Source organism: Schistocerca nitens, chromosome 4 (genome assembly GCF_023898315.1).
Source record: "Schistocerca nitens isolate TAMUIC-IGC-003100 chromosome 4, iqSchNite1.1, whole genome shotgun sequence".
Classification (NCBI taxonomy): Eukaryota; Metazoa; Arthropoda; class Insecta; order Orthoptera; family Acrididae; genus Schistocerca; species Schistocerca nitens.
In genome coordinates this window covers 688,328,990-688,343,286 of record NC_064617.1, presented here as the reverse complement: position 1 = coordinate 688,343,286, position 14,297 = coordinate 688,328,990, and the positions used below count along the sequence as shown (strand labels likewise).

At 44.5% G+C, this 14,297-nt stretch overlaps 1 protein-coding gene across 2 annotated transcripts in view; it reads left to right on the top strand.

Annotated features, from left to right (window-relative positions):
• The first annotated feature begins 381 nt into the window (after window positions 1–381).
• The window catches only part of LOC126253102 (uncharacterized), a 365,804-nt gene continuing 351,888 nt past the window's right edge, over window positions 382–14,297 (top strand). For both annotated transcript variants that reach the window (XM_049954208.1, XM_049954207.1), the window contains exon 1: window positions 382–572. In XM_049954208.1, the coding sequence (XP_049810165.1) occupies window positions 476–572 (97 nt within the window). In that variant the 5' untranslated portion in view covers window positions 382–475. The remainder of the gene's footprint in view (window positions 573–14,297) is intronic.

Below are 14,297 nucleotides of genomic sequence, written 5' to 3'. Positions count from 1 at the left end.
CCATTTGAACCATTTGAATACTGTAACAAAGTTTTGTTACATCATTGGGCGACTAGTTGGTCTATGTGTTCCAGATGAAAAGAAGAAATATGAAATTAGCTCTTTATAGCTTTTTGTGTGTTAGACAGGGAATCGACTTTTACTAGCATAGGAGTTTCGGTAGCAGATTCATTAATTTTAGAGCCTTGTTTAACGATCCTATAAAGATTAAAGACAACCTTCCGTCACAGCTCCTCGTAACTACACATTGCCCTCGTACAGGTGCAAACGGCTTGCTACGCGCTTGTGCGTGTTTCAAAATACGGCCACGAGAGCGCGCCGCTGTCCATCATGGACGCCGTGCGCTTCGGCGCGGTCATTAAGCTTCAGTCGATCCGCAACCGTGCGCGGAAACAGAGCAGTGTGGCTTGCGCTCCGATGTCAGTGACCAGTGCAGTGCTGTGACACGACTATCCGAAGCGACAACAGCAGCAAAATGATAGCCGAGGGCAAGACTTTCTTCCTGCGTTCTGCAGTTTTCGTTGGACTGGCGTCAGTGGTGACGACGATCATTTACTTCACGCCTGTACCAGGTGAGACACATCGAAATGACTTGACTGTTGTCCAGAACTTGGACGCCTGTGTGCTTGTTCTTCACTGAGTGTTCAGGCTATTACATTCATTATAGTTGTCAGTATGTCTGTTTCTTTTAAGGAAAGTACACTAAAAGTCGTAATTACCACAAAAGTTAGACTATTTTTAGTACGATGATTTTCGTAATATAAAGTACGTACATATTAAAAACTGGTTACTAAATCTGACACTTGAATTGGTCACACACAGTACGGCTTCACGTCCGGAAATATGTTGTATAATTAATTTTAACCTGCAGAATAATTTTTTTCCATGCACGTTGAATAACATTCTGAAATGCGCTTTAAAGCAAGGCAGCAGCAAATACATTTTATTTTGAAATTCACTCATTTGTTTTTGGAACTGTTCGTGAGCATGAAAAGTTAAATTACCTGTGTGACAGCTAAGATATAAATGACGCACTCAAAGCGCAGGGCTTGTAAATGTGACTGTTGCTCCACAACTATTTTTAATAAAGGCGCCAAATATAACGCGCATTGTGCGACTCCGCACTTTGTTAATGCGAGCGAATGGACTAACAACAAAAGTAAAGTGCAATAGCCCCCCATTCTTTTACCTTGTTATTCGGGAACTGCACATGGTCCAGGGTAAAATTTTTGCTCGAGCACCAGAAACGTTTTTACAATTGCATTAATAGTGCAAAAAGTGAATCTTCTTTCGCCCAAAATTTTGGTGAAGATGCCAACTTTTGTTCCAATCGCAGTTAATTGTCTTATAAGTCGGAAAGTACCGCTGATAAATCTCGATCACTTATTGTTTCAAGAATTTTTACTCTAATATGCTTCATATTTTAGTAACTACTAATATGTGTGAGAATGGCGAATGTCGACGAGTCTGCGTTAGGCACAAAGCTGAAAACTAATGCAGAGCTTTCCTTCGTAAAGTTTGCACGATGCATTTGTGACACTAGCCTCTTTAAACTGTTGGTTCCACTTGTCTGTGCTATACCACTGAGCAGGGTTACTCGTATCTGTGATAGTCTGCTCCTGAACGTGAATCTGTGAGCCGAGCCTGTTCTCCAGTACCTGCAAATCTTCCTTCTGACGTGGGCGTCCTTGTCACTTCCTGCGGTATCTGCGTGTGACTGCGGACGAGCGCGCAATGTTGTGAGTTGCCGGGTTATCCCGATGCAGACAGAATACCGGTTACAAGTCGTTTTCTTTTTCTCCCCTTTCTTGCGTTGCTTTAGCGTTCTGTCAACAGCAAACTTTTTGTATCAGAATCCACGTGTCTGTCGTTCGCTTGCAACAAGCTCTGCCGATATTTCCGACTGCGAGAAAAACAATTTTTGAAAGAAACTATATTGTGAATTTTAAAATATCCCCAGCTCCATTCGCAGGAACATCCGGTTCATAATATAGATACAGAAAGATGACGTCTCCCTTTCCTGGATGTTTTGATTAGGTGGAAGAATGATGGCTCTCTCGGGTATTCAGTTTATCGTAAGCCTACTCATAACGGTTTAGACTTGCAATCGAGTTGACATCACCCGTCACGAACTGTGACTGTACTTAAAACACCTGCACGCAGAACTCACAGTCTCTGATCCAGATAGTTTGCTTACCAAGAGCTACTCACCTAAAGACAATATTCAGGGAAAATGGATATGCTACCCAGCAGATCAACGGGACACCACCAGTTAAAACCAAGAAGCAGGAAATGGACGAAGAGGATAAAACACCGGCAAAATCTCTAGCTTTTGTTCCTTTTATTGACAATATTTCGTTTGAAACAGCAAGAATTCTCCATAAATTTAAGAGGAACGTGGTTTTTCGCCACTATCTGAGATTACAGATTTTCTGGGGTCAGTAAAGGACAAATTTTTACTGAGTAATAGTGGAATTTACAAATTACCTTGCCAGTGTGGAAGAATGCTGCCTCGAACATTAACGCTGTACTCGCAGTTTGCAGCCAAGTCTGCTACTGCAAAACGTATGTCGACCGGGATTTCAATGGCGTATGATAAAACAATACTTTTGTATGAATGTGTGATATCTGTTCTTTCGAGTACATCGAGAAAATCATCTCGTAGGTCCCTAAGAGAATCCTCTCAGTCCTTACCCATAAGTCTATAATCCTTAGCACCTATCGGACTGTTTATAACTTTTTATAGTGTAAACGTCGCACGCTTCACAAAACGAAAAAACGTACCACAATATGACTACAGTATCAATGAATCGCAATTCTCGGAATCAGTGAACTCATACAAAACCTTGAGTGTCAGTTTGTAAGAACATGAGATGGAACGATTAAATGGGCTAAGTTGTAGTCAGACTTCGGTAAATTTGTAAGATACTAGGAATAAGCAATCAATCTACAAAAGATAATGCTTACAGAACACTCGTGCAACCCTTTTTAGAATATTACTCAAGTGAGTGGGACTCGTATCAAATAAGACTAACAGGGGAATTGAGCGTATACAATTAAGGATATCTCGTACGAGGCAGTGCAGCTAATCGAACTTCTTTGTATATTACTGCATGTGCTGATGGAATATTGAGAAACGTCCACTATCTAATCACAAGTATCCTGACACCTATTAGCGGAAGCGAATATGGGATGTGCCTACCCTTCGCCTTTGTGACGGCTTGAACTCTACTGGGGACACTTTCAACGAGGAGCCTGAATGTCTGTGGAGAAATGGCAGCCTATTCCTCCTCAAGAGCCGAAACCAGAGAAGGCAGTGATGTTTGACGCTGGCGTCTGGAGTGAAGTCAACGGTCTAACTCATCCCAAAGCTGTTGAATTGGGGATTGAGACTTTGAGCAGGACAGTCCACTTCAGGAAAATTACTGTCCACTAACAATTGCCTCACACATGCTACTTTACAAGAGGACGCATGGTCAAGCTGATACCAGCAATAATCGCCTCCGAAGTGTTCCTACACTGTACGCAGTACACAATAGTATCAAATTTTGTGTATGTGCTTCCAAAAATGTCCTTAAAAAAAAAAAGGTTGTCCGTTGTAGACTTTATACAAGATCTAACGATACAGTCTACAACGGGCAATGTTTTCTTTTACTGTCAAATATGTTCATATATTTCCGCATTTAGCGTTTCCCAACACTCCCCCCCCCCTCCCCCAATACCGTAAAAACTTCCTCCGTACTTCACTGTTGGCACTACACATGATGTGGATCGCCCCACAGTATAGGGTGATCCATCATACCATGTCAGTCATTTCTGGTCATCCACTGTCCAGTGAAATGAAATTTCGTGTGACTAGGGCCTCTAAAAATGGTTCAAATGGCTCTGAGCACTATGGGACTTAACATCTATGGTCATCAGTCCCCTAGAACTTAGAACTACTTAAACCTAACTAACCTAAGGACATCACACAACACCCAGCCATCACGAGGCAGAGAAAATCCCTGACCCGCCGGGAAACGAACCCGGGAACCCGGGCGTGGGAAGCGAGAACGCTACCGCACGACCACGAGCTGCGGGCATAGGGCCTCTCGTCGGGTAGACCAGTCGCCTGGTGTAAGTCTTTTGAGCTGACGCCACTTCGGCCACTTGCGTGTCATGGGGATGAGATGACGATGAAGACGAAACACCCAGTCCCTGAGCGGAGAAAATCGCCGACCCAGCCGGGAATCGAACACAGGCCCCTTAGCATGGCATTCCGTCGCGCTGACGACTCAGCTATCGAGCTGTCCAGTGGTGTCGCTGTTTAGATCATCTCAAGTGTTAATTTGCACTGACTACAGAAATTTGGAGCTTATGATGAGCTGCTCCACAATTGTATCCCAGTCTTCTTCACTCCCCACGCACGGTCATTGTGCTAGCTGAACTCCTGGTAGCATTTGGGAATTCACTTCCACAGATTTCGCGCCACATTTTACAACCATTATCCACAATGATCGAAGGTCCCTGGCTGTGTGTACATGAGGTCTGACTGGTCATGGTTTAGCTTCGGATGCTCCTTCGCATTCCCTCTTCACAATCACATCACCAGCAGTCTTCTTGGGCAACTTTACACGAGTGACTGGTCCACGTTCGAAGTGTCTGAGATCTTCTGAGCGACCCAATCTGCTGCTCTACTGAGAACACAGTACCCCCCCCCCCCCCGGCCTTCCTTTTATACTGGCGAGTCCTCCTCTCGTGACATATAGTGGTAATTTCCCGTTACATAGGGGGGGGGGGGGGTCCGGATACTTTTTATCAGATGGGATGTATAACGTCAATTTAACTGACTGAGGGTCGTCTGATAAAACATTAGATACCTAATCTGTGTTATTTAAATAATCATTTATTGTATGGTGTGTAGTGTTACGTAGCCTGCTTCAATTCCGTTTTTTTATATTTTGGTTTTAGTTATCTTTTTCATTTTCTTGGGGCATTTATTCTACAATTGGATTGTCTAGTAGAAAAGTGTGTTAAGTTTTTTTGTTTAATTTCTGATCCTTGTTCCATGACGATGAATGGAGTTCATACCGTAATAATTACTAATGTTTTGTTGATGAGCATAATGGGGAGATGTGTTCAGATAATAGTGCATTCGTATTCCCAATTTTTTAAGCAGATTTTTACATTGGCCTCAATTATTGCTTTTGTTATTGTCTTGAGGTCCTTTTATGTAGTCTGAATATTGTGAGAATACTTTGTGCACTTTGATTACACATACAATAACATAGTTAAGGACTGAGTTTACTGCTAACTCTGAAATTAAGACCGAAATTTCAATGACATTATCGTCTAGGAAACAGCAAATATATCTACAGGGTGTACGTAAAGTCCGGGAACACTTCCAATTATTTATTGCTAAAGAACTAAACATTGTACAGGTGTCATACATATTGCATTTTGAAGAGAAACTCTGAAAGATTTTTTTTACAAACATTCGATATGTGAACCATGAGTGACCCGGCAGACGTCAATACGGTATTCGAATTCTTGCCATACCCATCCCAGCATGGCATCGTTGACTGTGGCAGTCGCTTCCCGTATTCTAGAGGCGATGCATACACCAGATCTTTAATGTGTTCCCACAGAAAAAAGCCGAACGGAGAGAGATCTGGTGATCGGGGAGGCCATTTCATGAACCAGTTGTCCCCTTCTGTAGCACGGCGGATCCATCGATGCGGCAGCTCCGTGTTCAGGTACCCACGAACTTCACAATGAAAATGGGGTGGAGCCCCATCCTGTTGAAAGATGAACGGAGAGTCCGACTGCATTTGAGGCATCAGCCATTGCTGCAACACGTCCGGGTAGGAATATCCAGTGACAGTGCTCTCGGCGAAGAAGAATGGCCACTACAGTTTTCGACGTCACAAGGCACGAAAAACATTTACCTTTGGGGAATCAAGCTCAAATTCAGTGCATTCGAATGGGTGCTTTGTATTCCAGATTCGACAATTATGCCTGTTCACTTTCCCATTCGTGTGAAAAGTGGCTTCGTCGCTCAAAATTAAGCGACCAACAGTGCCATCTCCATCCTCATTCAATTGTTGCAGCTGCGAACAAAACTCACAACGCTTGTCTTTGTCATCGTCATTGAGCTTCAGCAGTAGCTCCAATTTGAATGATTTCATAGGCAGCTTCTGTGGCAGGACTTTCCTCACTATCATTGGAGCCATTTCGAGTTCATGGGATCCACGACGCACCGATTTCTTAGGACTCCTTATGTATGTCTGTCGTACGCGCTCCACATTCACTTCACTCACACTGGGACGTCCGCTTCTCTTTGCCGGGCACAAGCAACCCGTCGTAACGAATTTGTTGTGCCAGTGGTAAATGGCCTTCCTTGTTGGTGGCTTCTTACCGTACTTGGTTCTAAACATCCGTTGAAAAGCTGTAGCACACTTGGTTTTGTGGAACTCCAACACACAGAAAGCTCGCTCCGCACCTGAACTCGCCATGTTTGCGACTAGCCCTGACTATCGGCAAATTACCAATCTACGCTGTGGCAGAATACATGAAAAAAAAAAAAAACTTTCAGGGTTTCTCTTCAAAATGACATATGTATATCTGCACAATGTTTGGTTCTTGTGCAATAAATAATGGAAAGTGTTCCCCGACTTTATGTACACCCTGTATATCATGAGGGTAGGGTGAGAAGTTCAGAAATAGCAGCGAAAGTTTAGGTACAAAAGTACCTGTAGTCGATGTAGTTCCCGCTTAAGTCAATACATGTACTTAATCTAATACCAGCCACTCCAGCGATATGGAGACGGAGTCAGAGTGGCGACGACATCTTTTGGATGACTCATGGATCAGCCTAAGGCAGCTGCAATTCTAGTAGCCACGGAAACTACGTTACGTGGGTTGAAATACATACCCGGCAAGTCATTCGGATCGAACTTTTCGGGTTTCGGTACTAAAGCCAAATTCACACAGACACTTGGCTACAGAAATTACATCGCTATCTGGATTTGTACTTGGATTTGAGGCTCTGTTGGATTGTGTGTTTTGTTGTGATAGACGATTCTGTCTTCGTTCGTTGGTACCGATTCACACTCTTTGCATTTTCAGCTATCGGCCTGGCGTCAGTCTCGGTTTCCACATGCTGGGTCGCGGCAGTGATCGGCCCAGTTGACGACACTCAACAATGCCCAACTTTTGTCCGATGAGCATGCTCAATCCTCCAACTACGATTCTAGAAGTTCTGCATAACTCCTTCATTTGGCTCAAAATGTTATCCAGCCATAAATTTCTTAAGATATCCGACTTTATGGAATTCAGTGTGTGCTAAATCCGGTGAAAGAAGTGGATTTTATAAGGATTCTTACTTCAAAAGCGCCAGTTTTATCATTTGGAAAGCATAATTGTGGCCAGATTAATGTAACCAGTGAAAAATGTCTCTTGTATTCCTGGCCTCTTCTAACTTATTCTAATCTGAGTGGTTCAGAAGACTTTGGTAGAATGTGTTAGTTCTAGTTCTATACAATATCTATACCTACACCCCGTAAGAAACACTGCAGTATGTGGTGGACGGTACTTCTGCTACCTCTTCTTCCCCCCTCCCCCTTCCCTGTTCCATGTAGGAATGGCGCGTGGGAAGAACGACTGTCGGTAAGCCTCCATATTAGCTCTAATTTCTTGTATTTTCTCATCGTGGTCATTTAGAAAGATGTATTTGGGAGGAAGTAATATGTTGTCCTACTCTTCCCCAAAAATCCTCTGTCGAAATTTCAATACTAAACCTCTTCGTGACGCACAACGCTTCTCTTCGAAACGATCCCATGGTGGAACGCGCCGCTCTTCGTTGGATCTTCTCTCTCTCTCTCTTACTTCTTCTACCAGTCCTAACTGTTAAGGGCCCCAGACTGATGAACAATACTCAAGTATCGATCGAACAAACGCCTTGTAAGCCCCATCCTTCGCGGATCAGTTACATTTTCTTCAGATTTTTCCTACGAATCTCAATTCGGCAATTGCTTTTCCTACTATTTGTTTTATGTGTCATTCCACTTAAGGTCACTCTAGATAGTTTGTTCTAGATATTTTACGTTAGATACTGTTTCCAGCAATTTGTCACCAATAGTATCGTTGTGCAGCAGTGGATTTCTTTTCCTCTCTATGCGCAACATGTTGCATTTATTTAAGTTGAGAGCCTACACCACTCATCAGTTCTCTACGGGTCGTTCTGCAAATCGATACTGTCTTCTGGCGTTGCTGCTTTGTTGTACAGAACCGCACCATCGGTGAACAGTCTTAAGGAGCTTCCGGTGCTTTCTACTGTATCATTCATGTACACTTTAAACAGTAACGGTCCTGTCACACTTCCTTGGGAAATTACCTTTACATCTGCCGCTTTTGTTTCGTTAAGAGCGACGTGTTGAGTTTTATCTGCAAGGAAGTTCTGAATCTAGTCGCACCTCTGGTCCGATACTCGGTAAGCTCGTATTTTTTTCACTAAATGACAGTGCGGAACCTGTCAAATGCCTTCCTGAAGACAAGGAACGCTGCATCAACCTGAGCGCTATGGATCTCACTGAGGAACAGTAAGACCTGAATTTCGCAAGATCTCTATTTGTGGAATCCATGTTGATTTTATTGAGGAGATTTTCGCTCTCCCCCAAAAATCATAATCCTTAAACAAAAATGTCCCTAAATTCTATAACAGATTGACGTCAGCGATATAGGCCTATAATTCCGTTCTTGAAAATAGAAATGACCTCGCTAGGTACCCGTCGGTGCTCCATCTATCTACGATAAACCGCTGCTAGAAGGGCAGCAAGTTGTTTCGCATAAGCTTTGCAGAACCTCATAGGTATCCCACCGGGTCCTGATGACGTTCCACTACTAAGCGGCTGTAGTTCCTTTTCTATTCCACGATCTGTTATCTCAATATCTATCATTTTGGCGTCAGTACAATGATTTCAAGGAGGGACCGTCTTACGATCTTCGGCTGCGAAACATTTTCAGAAGACCGAATTCAGTATTTTGGCCGTCTCTCTGTTATCTTCAGTTTCACTGTGTGAATGAATAGATGATTTCAGGAACGGCTTACTGATTTTACGTACGACCGAAACTTCTTAGGACAATTACTCAAGCCGGCTGTGGTGGCCGAGCGGTTCTAGGCGCTTTAGTTTGGAAACGCGTGACCGCTACGGTTGCAGGTTCGAATCCTGCCCCGGGCATGGATGTGTGTGATGTCCTTAGGTTAGTTAGGTTTAAGTAGTTCTAAGTTCTAGGGGACTAATGACCTCAGATGTTAAGTCCCATATTGCTCAGACCCATTTGAACCATTCTGAACTATTACTCAGATCGTTTGACAAAATTTTACTTTCAGAGTCACTGAACTCTCCTCTCATTGCTCACCTTACGCTCATTGTCGCTATGTTATGTCAGCGCCTTTCTTGTAGCGTGTGACACCTGAGTTCGTTGAGCGTCTTCGTAACGCTTTCGCGGCGCTAAACGATCCTCTGACGAAACGCGCCGCCCGTCGTTGGATCTTTTCTCTCTCCTCTGTTAATCCTACTTGGTAAGGGACCCAGACTGATGAGCAGAAAAGAATCGTCCGAACGAGCGTTTTGTAAGCCATTTCCTTCGTCAATGGATTCCATTTCCATAAGATTCTCCCATTGAATTTTAGCGTGGTATCTGTTTTTCCAACTACACTACTGGCCATTAAAATTGCTACACCAAGAAGAAATGCAGATGATTAATGGGTATTCATTGGACAAATATATTATACTAGAACTGACATGTGATTACATTTTCACGCAATTTGGGTGCATAGATCCTGAGAAATCAGTACCCAGAACAACCACCTCTGGCCGTAATAACGGCCTTGATACGCCTGGGCATTGAGTCAAACAGAGCTTGGATGGCGTGTACAGGTACAGCTGCCCTTGCAGCTTCAACACGATACCACAGTTCATCAAGAGTAGTGACTGGCCTATTGTGACGAGCTAGTTGCTCGGCCACCATTGACCAGACGTTTTCAATTGGTGACAGATCTGGAGAATGTGCTGGCCAGGGCAGCAGTCGAACATTTTCTGTATCCAGAAAGGCCCGTACAGGACCTGCAACATGCGGTAGTGCATTATCCTGCTGAAATGTAGGGTTTCGCAGGGATCGAATGAAGGGTAGAACCATGGGTCGTAACACATCTGAAATGTACTGTTCAAAGTATCGTCAATGCGAACAAGAGGTGACCGAGACGTGTAACCAATGGCAACCCATACAATCACGCCGGGTGATACGCCAGTATGGCGATGACGAATACACGCTTCCAATGTGCGTTCACTGCGATGACGTCAAACACGGATGCGACCATCATGATGCTGTAAACAGAACCTGGATTTATCCGAAAAAATAACATTTTGCCATTTGTGCACCCAGGTTCGTCGTTGAGTACACCATTGCAGGCGCTCTTGTCTGTGATGCAGCGTCAAGGGTAACCGCAGCCATGGTCTCCGAGCTGATAGTCCATGCTGCTGCAAACTTCGTCGAATTGTTCGTGCAGATGGTTGTTGTCTTGCAAACGACCCCAACTGTTGACTCAGGGATCGAGACGTGGCGGCAAGATCCGTTACAGCCATGCGGATAAGATGCCTGTCATTTCGACTGCTAGTGATACGAGGCCATTGGGATCCAGCACGGCGTTCCGTATTACCCTCCTGAACCCACCGATTCCATATTCCGCTAACAGTCATTGGATCTCGGCCAACGCGAGCAGCAGTACCGCGATACGATAAACCGCAATCGCGATAGTCTACAATCCGACCTTTATCAAAGTCGGAAACGTGATGGTACGCATTTCTCCTTCTTACACGAGTCATCACAACAACGTTTCACCGGGCAACGCCGGTCAACTGCTGTTTGTGTATGAGAAATCGGTTGGAAACTTTCCTCATGTCAGCACGTTGTAGGTGCCGCCACCGGCGCCAACCTTGTGTGAATGCTCTGAAAAGCTAATCATTTGCATATCACAGCATCTTCTTCCTGTCGGTTAAATTTCGCGTCTGTAGCACGTCATCTTCGTCGTGTAGCAATTTTAATGGCCAGTAGTGTATATCATATGGTCATCCCACTTTAGGTCGCTCCGGATGGCTACGAGATATTTTACGGTAGTTACTGCATCTATTGATGTGTCGTAAGTAGTCTAATGAAACTGTAGTGGATCATTTCGTCTGTTTACGGGCAATACGTTACATACATTTACGTTCGGGGTCACCTTCCAGTCCCTGCAACAATCGCCGGTCCTCTGCACATCACATCGTACCCTTCCGCCAAGGCTTCAGAACCCTTTCGATGTCCCGAGTAACTTGAATGTTTCTAGGCCCTTATCGGCCTTCCGCGCAGCAATGGTCGTACTCGGCCAGCGCACCTCACTCACATCTGATGCCAGCGCTCAATTAAAATTTAACTGTCTGCCGATCCAAAGGTCGTATTACAAAGCGATTTGGACCAATTAATCTCCAATTCAATAGAGCACACATTAATGCTGCCTTCTGTGACTCTTAGTTACAGTAATTTCCAGATGCAAACATGTAACGGAGTAAAATCCACAGACCTTTATAGCTAATAAAAGTATCCGCCGTCGCTGACCATATTCTCAAGCCTAACATGTGTAAGACGCCACCAATACTGAAAGAACGGGCCAGTCACATAGTTAAATAAGAGCTTTCAGATCTCCCGCTATTCAACCTGTTTCGGCTTCTTCGTGGTTTCTGTAAATAGATTACGGGTGAAGACGAACATCATGGCAGCATTAATATGACCGGTTTCCTCCCCATGCAAAACATGGGAGATATATAGCGTGCATCTACGGAACAGGGTGTCGACATGTTAAGCTAATACGAGGGCTACTCGGAAAGTAAGGAACGATAGGTCGCGAAATGGAAACCACAGTGAAAATCAAAACTGTTTTATTTGCAACGGTTAGCTACACCTTCCAGCTATTTCTCTGCACAGTCGCAGCTCAGACTTAGACATCTGTCGTAGCGTTGTACCAAATTTTCAATTCCCTCGTTATAGAAGACAGCCGCCAGTGCTTTTCGACAATTTTCTACTCTGGACTGCAGCTCGTTGTCTGCGTCAAAATATTGTCTTCATAGCCAGCGGTTGATTTGGGCAGAGATGAACCTCAGGGGTAGCCAATTACGGGCTGTATTGTTGGTGATCAAACACTGCCCATCGAAAACGCTGCACGAACATCTTCATTGCCCCTGCAGAGTGCGGCCGAGAATTGTCGTGTAGAACGAACCGCACGACAGTTATGTTATGTGGATTGCTTAGCTTCAGGCGAAATCTTTCGCCAGGCCCCCATACTTGGCAGGAGATGCTAATTTCTAGCCATCTTTACGTTCTCACTGTGAGCTCAGAATTGAAAAGAGTGACATGATGCGATCGACGGGCCTACTAGACACAGTGCGCCCAACGCATCTGTGCAAAGCTTCATCATATTTTCAAATTTGGCTCAAAGATTCCAACTACCTTCCTCTAATGTGCAAAAGCTTGGCGCCCTGCGACGTCACCCAGGGCTCAGTGACACTTCAGTCACGAGGTTTCGACATATGAGAATAAAGGCCACATCTCACAAGTTTGTGTGAGCTTTAAGCTGGATTAATGATGTCACATTGACACCAAATTTCACCACAAGTCTACCTAACGCCACTGTGGATGTGTCACACGATGAGAAGGCTGCTACATCCCTCTTAACCACATTTCATCTCTTTCTCCGTCTCTGCGATGGAGGTCAGAACTGCGACACTCAGCGTTGAAATCATGCGGTTCTCTGGTAGGAGGCCAACGGAAACATTTGAGACACACTGCCACTCAGAATTGACACTAAAAGGCCTCAGGGGTTGACATAAAGGGCGTCAATAAAACTACCCCTGCCCTTGGCGTGTAGATTCCTACACACTTTGCCATCGAAAACGACAGTTCACAGTGCTATAAGCAACAGGACAGCGTTCTTGGCAACGTTAGACACTGCTGCCACCACCTAGACGTTTCAACCCTAGTGTAAGCACATCATGGGACTGCAACCCCATTGAACGTGATGTAACTCATTTGAAGTGTAGTGTGACCGAAATTTTTGCTGTGGTGTACAGAATGAAACCTCTAGGGATCGTTAAAAACATTCGAGGAAATTAGATCATGGTCCGAGGTAGCAAATGGGTTTTGTGTTTCTTCAGCGCTTCTGTTTTGCGCGGTCTCCTGTGGCGTGATCACGACTAGGGAAGGGGTGCTATAAAATGACGAATGGTCCCCAGTTCAACTAATACCCTCGATGGACCCACGCACCTTTGCTGAGCACTTTACCTGTTGGAAATTTCGACAAAAATTTAGTCTCACGGCTGCTCTACGCCTGAGGGTTAGTCAACCCTGTCAACATCCCTTAGGTGGTGTTTGCCTACCTTTGTACCCATGTACCTGATTATTTGCCTAGTGAAACTGATTTCATTTATAATGAGGATTAGAGCAATTAATAAACAATTAGTAATACTGTAAGATCGCAAGAACTATGCCGCTTACATGAAGTCATTAAAGATCACCTAACTCACGTTGAGTGAACAGTAGGGCTGAACAAAATGACTGACAAGGCACAATGCATCTTGTAGAGGGTGTAGATGGACGTAGTGGAATAATTAATGTCGGATGATGGTTTTAAAGTAATTCACACGACATGAACACTTTGTGGAAACGAGTCGATTTACTGGACACTAGTTTACCATAGGGAAGTATTTAGAGTTGACCGTGGCCGGCCGGGGGAGCGGCTAAGGGAAGCAACAATAGGCAGCTTAGGGCAGCTCAAGCTCTGAGATAGCAGTAACGGTGCGCAGCCTCCAGCTGCCTTAAGATGAGTGACAGTGAGTGGGTGGATGACCCCGACTCCATGCTGGTGTACCGGGAAACAGACGGAGAACTTGTACGCCTGTTGATAAATGTTGGTCGTCCCGTTTTCTGTGAAACATGCGAGAAAGCTGCGCAAAGCTACAGTGGAGCAGTCAACAGAGGTCAAAATATGCGTGTTCGTTACTATAGCAACTTCACGTTGAATTCACGGTCTGCAGATTCTGAAGTAAATCAGATGAAGAGCGACAGAATGAAATACGCCGGCCTCCGATGGGAATGTAGGACCAAGGAATTTGAAGTACTCTCCTGGGAGTCAGAATTCCGGAAAACTTGGTGTTTGTGCAGACGCTAACCTTGATGGGTGGCCTGGGGGAAGCTAAATAGAAGAAGTTGAGAGGAAGGGAAATTTT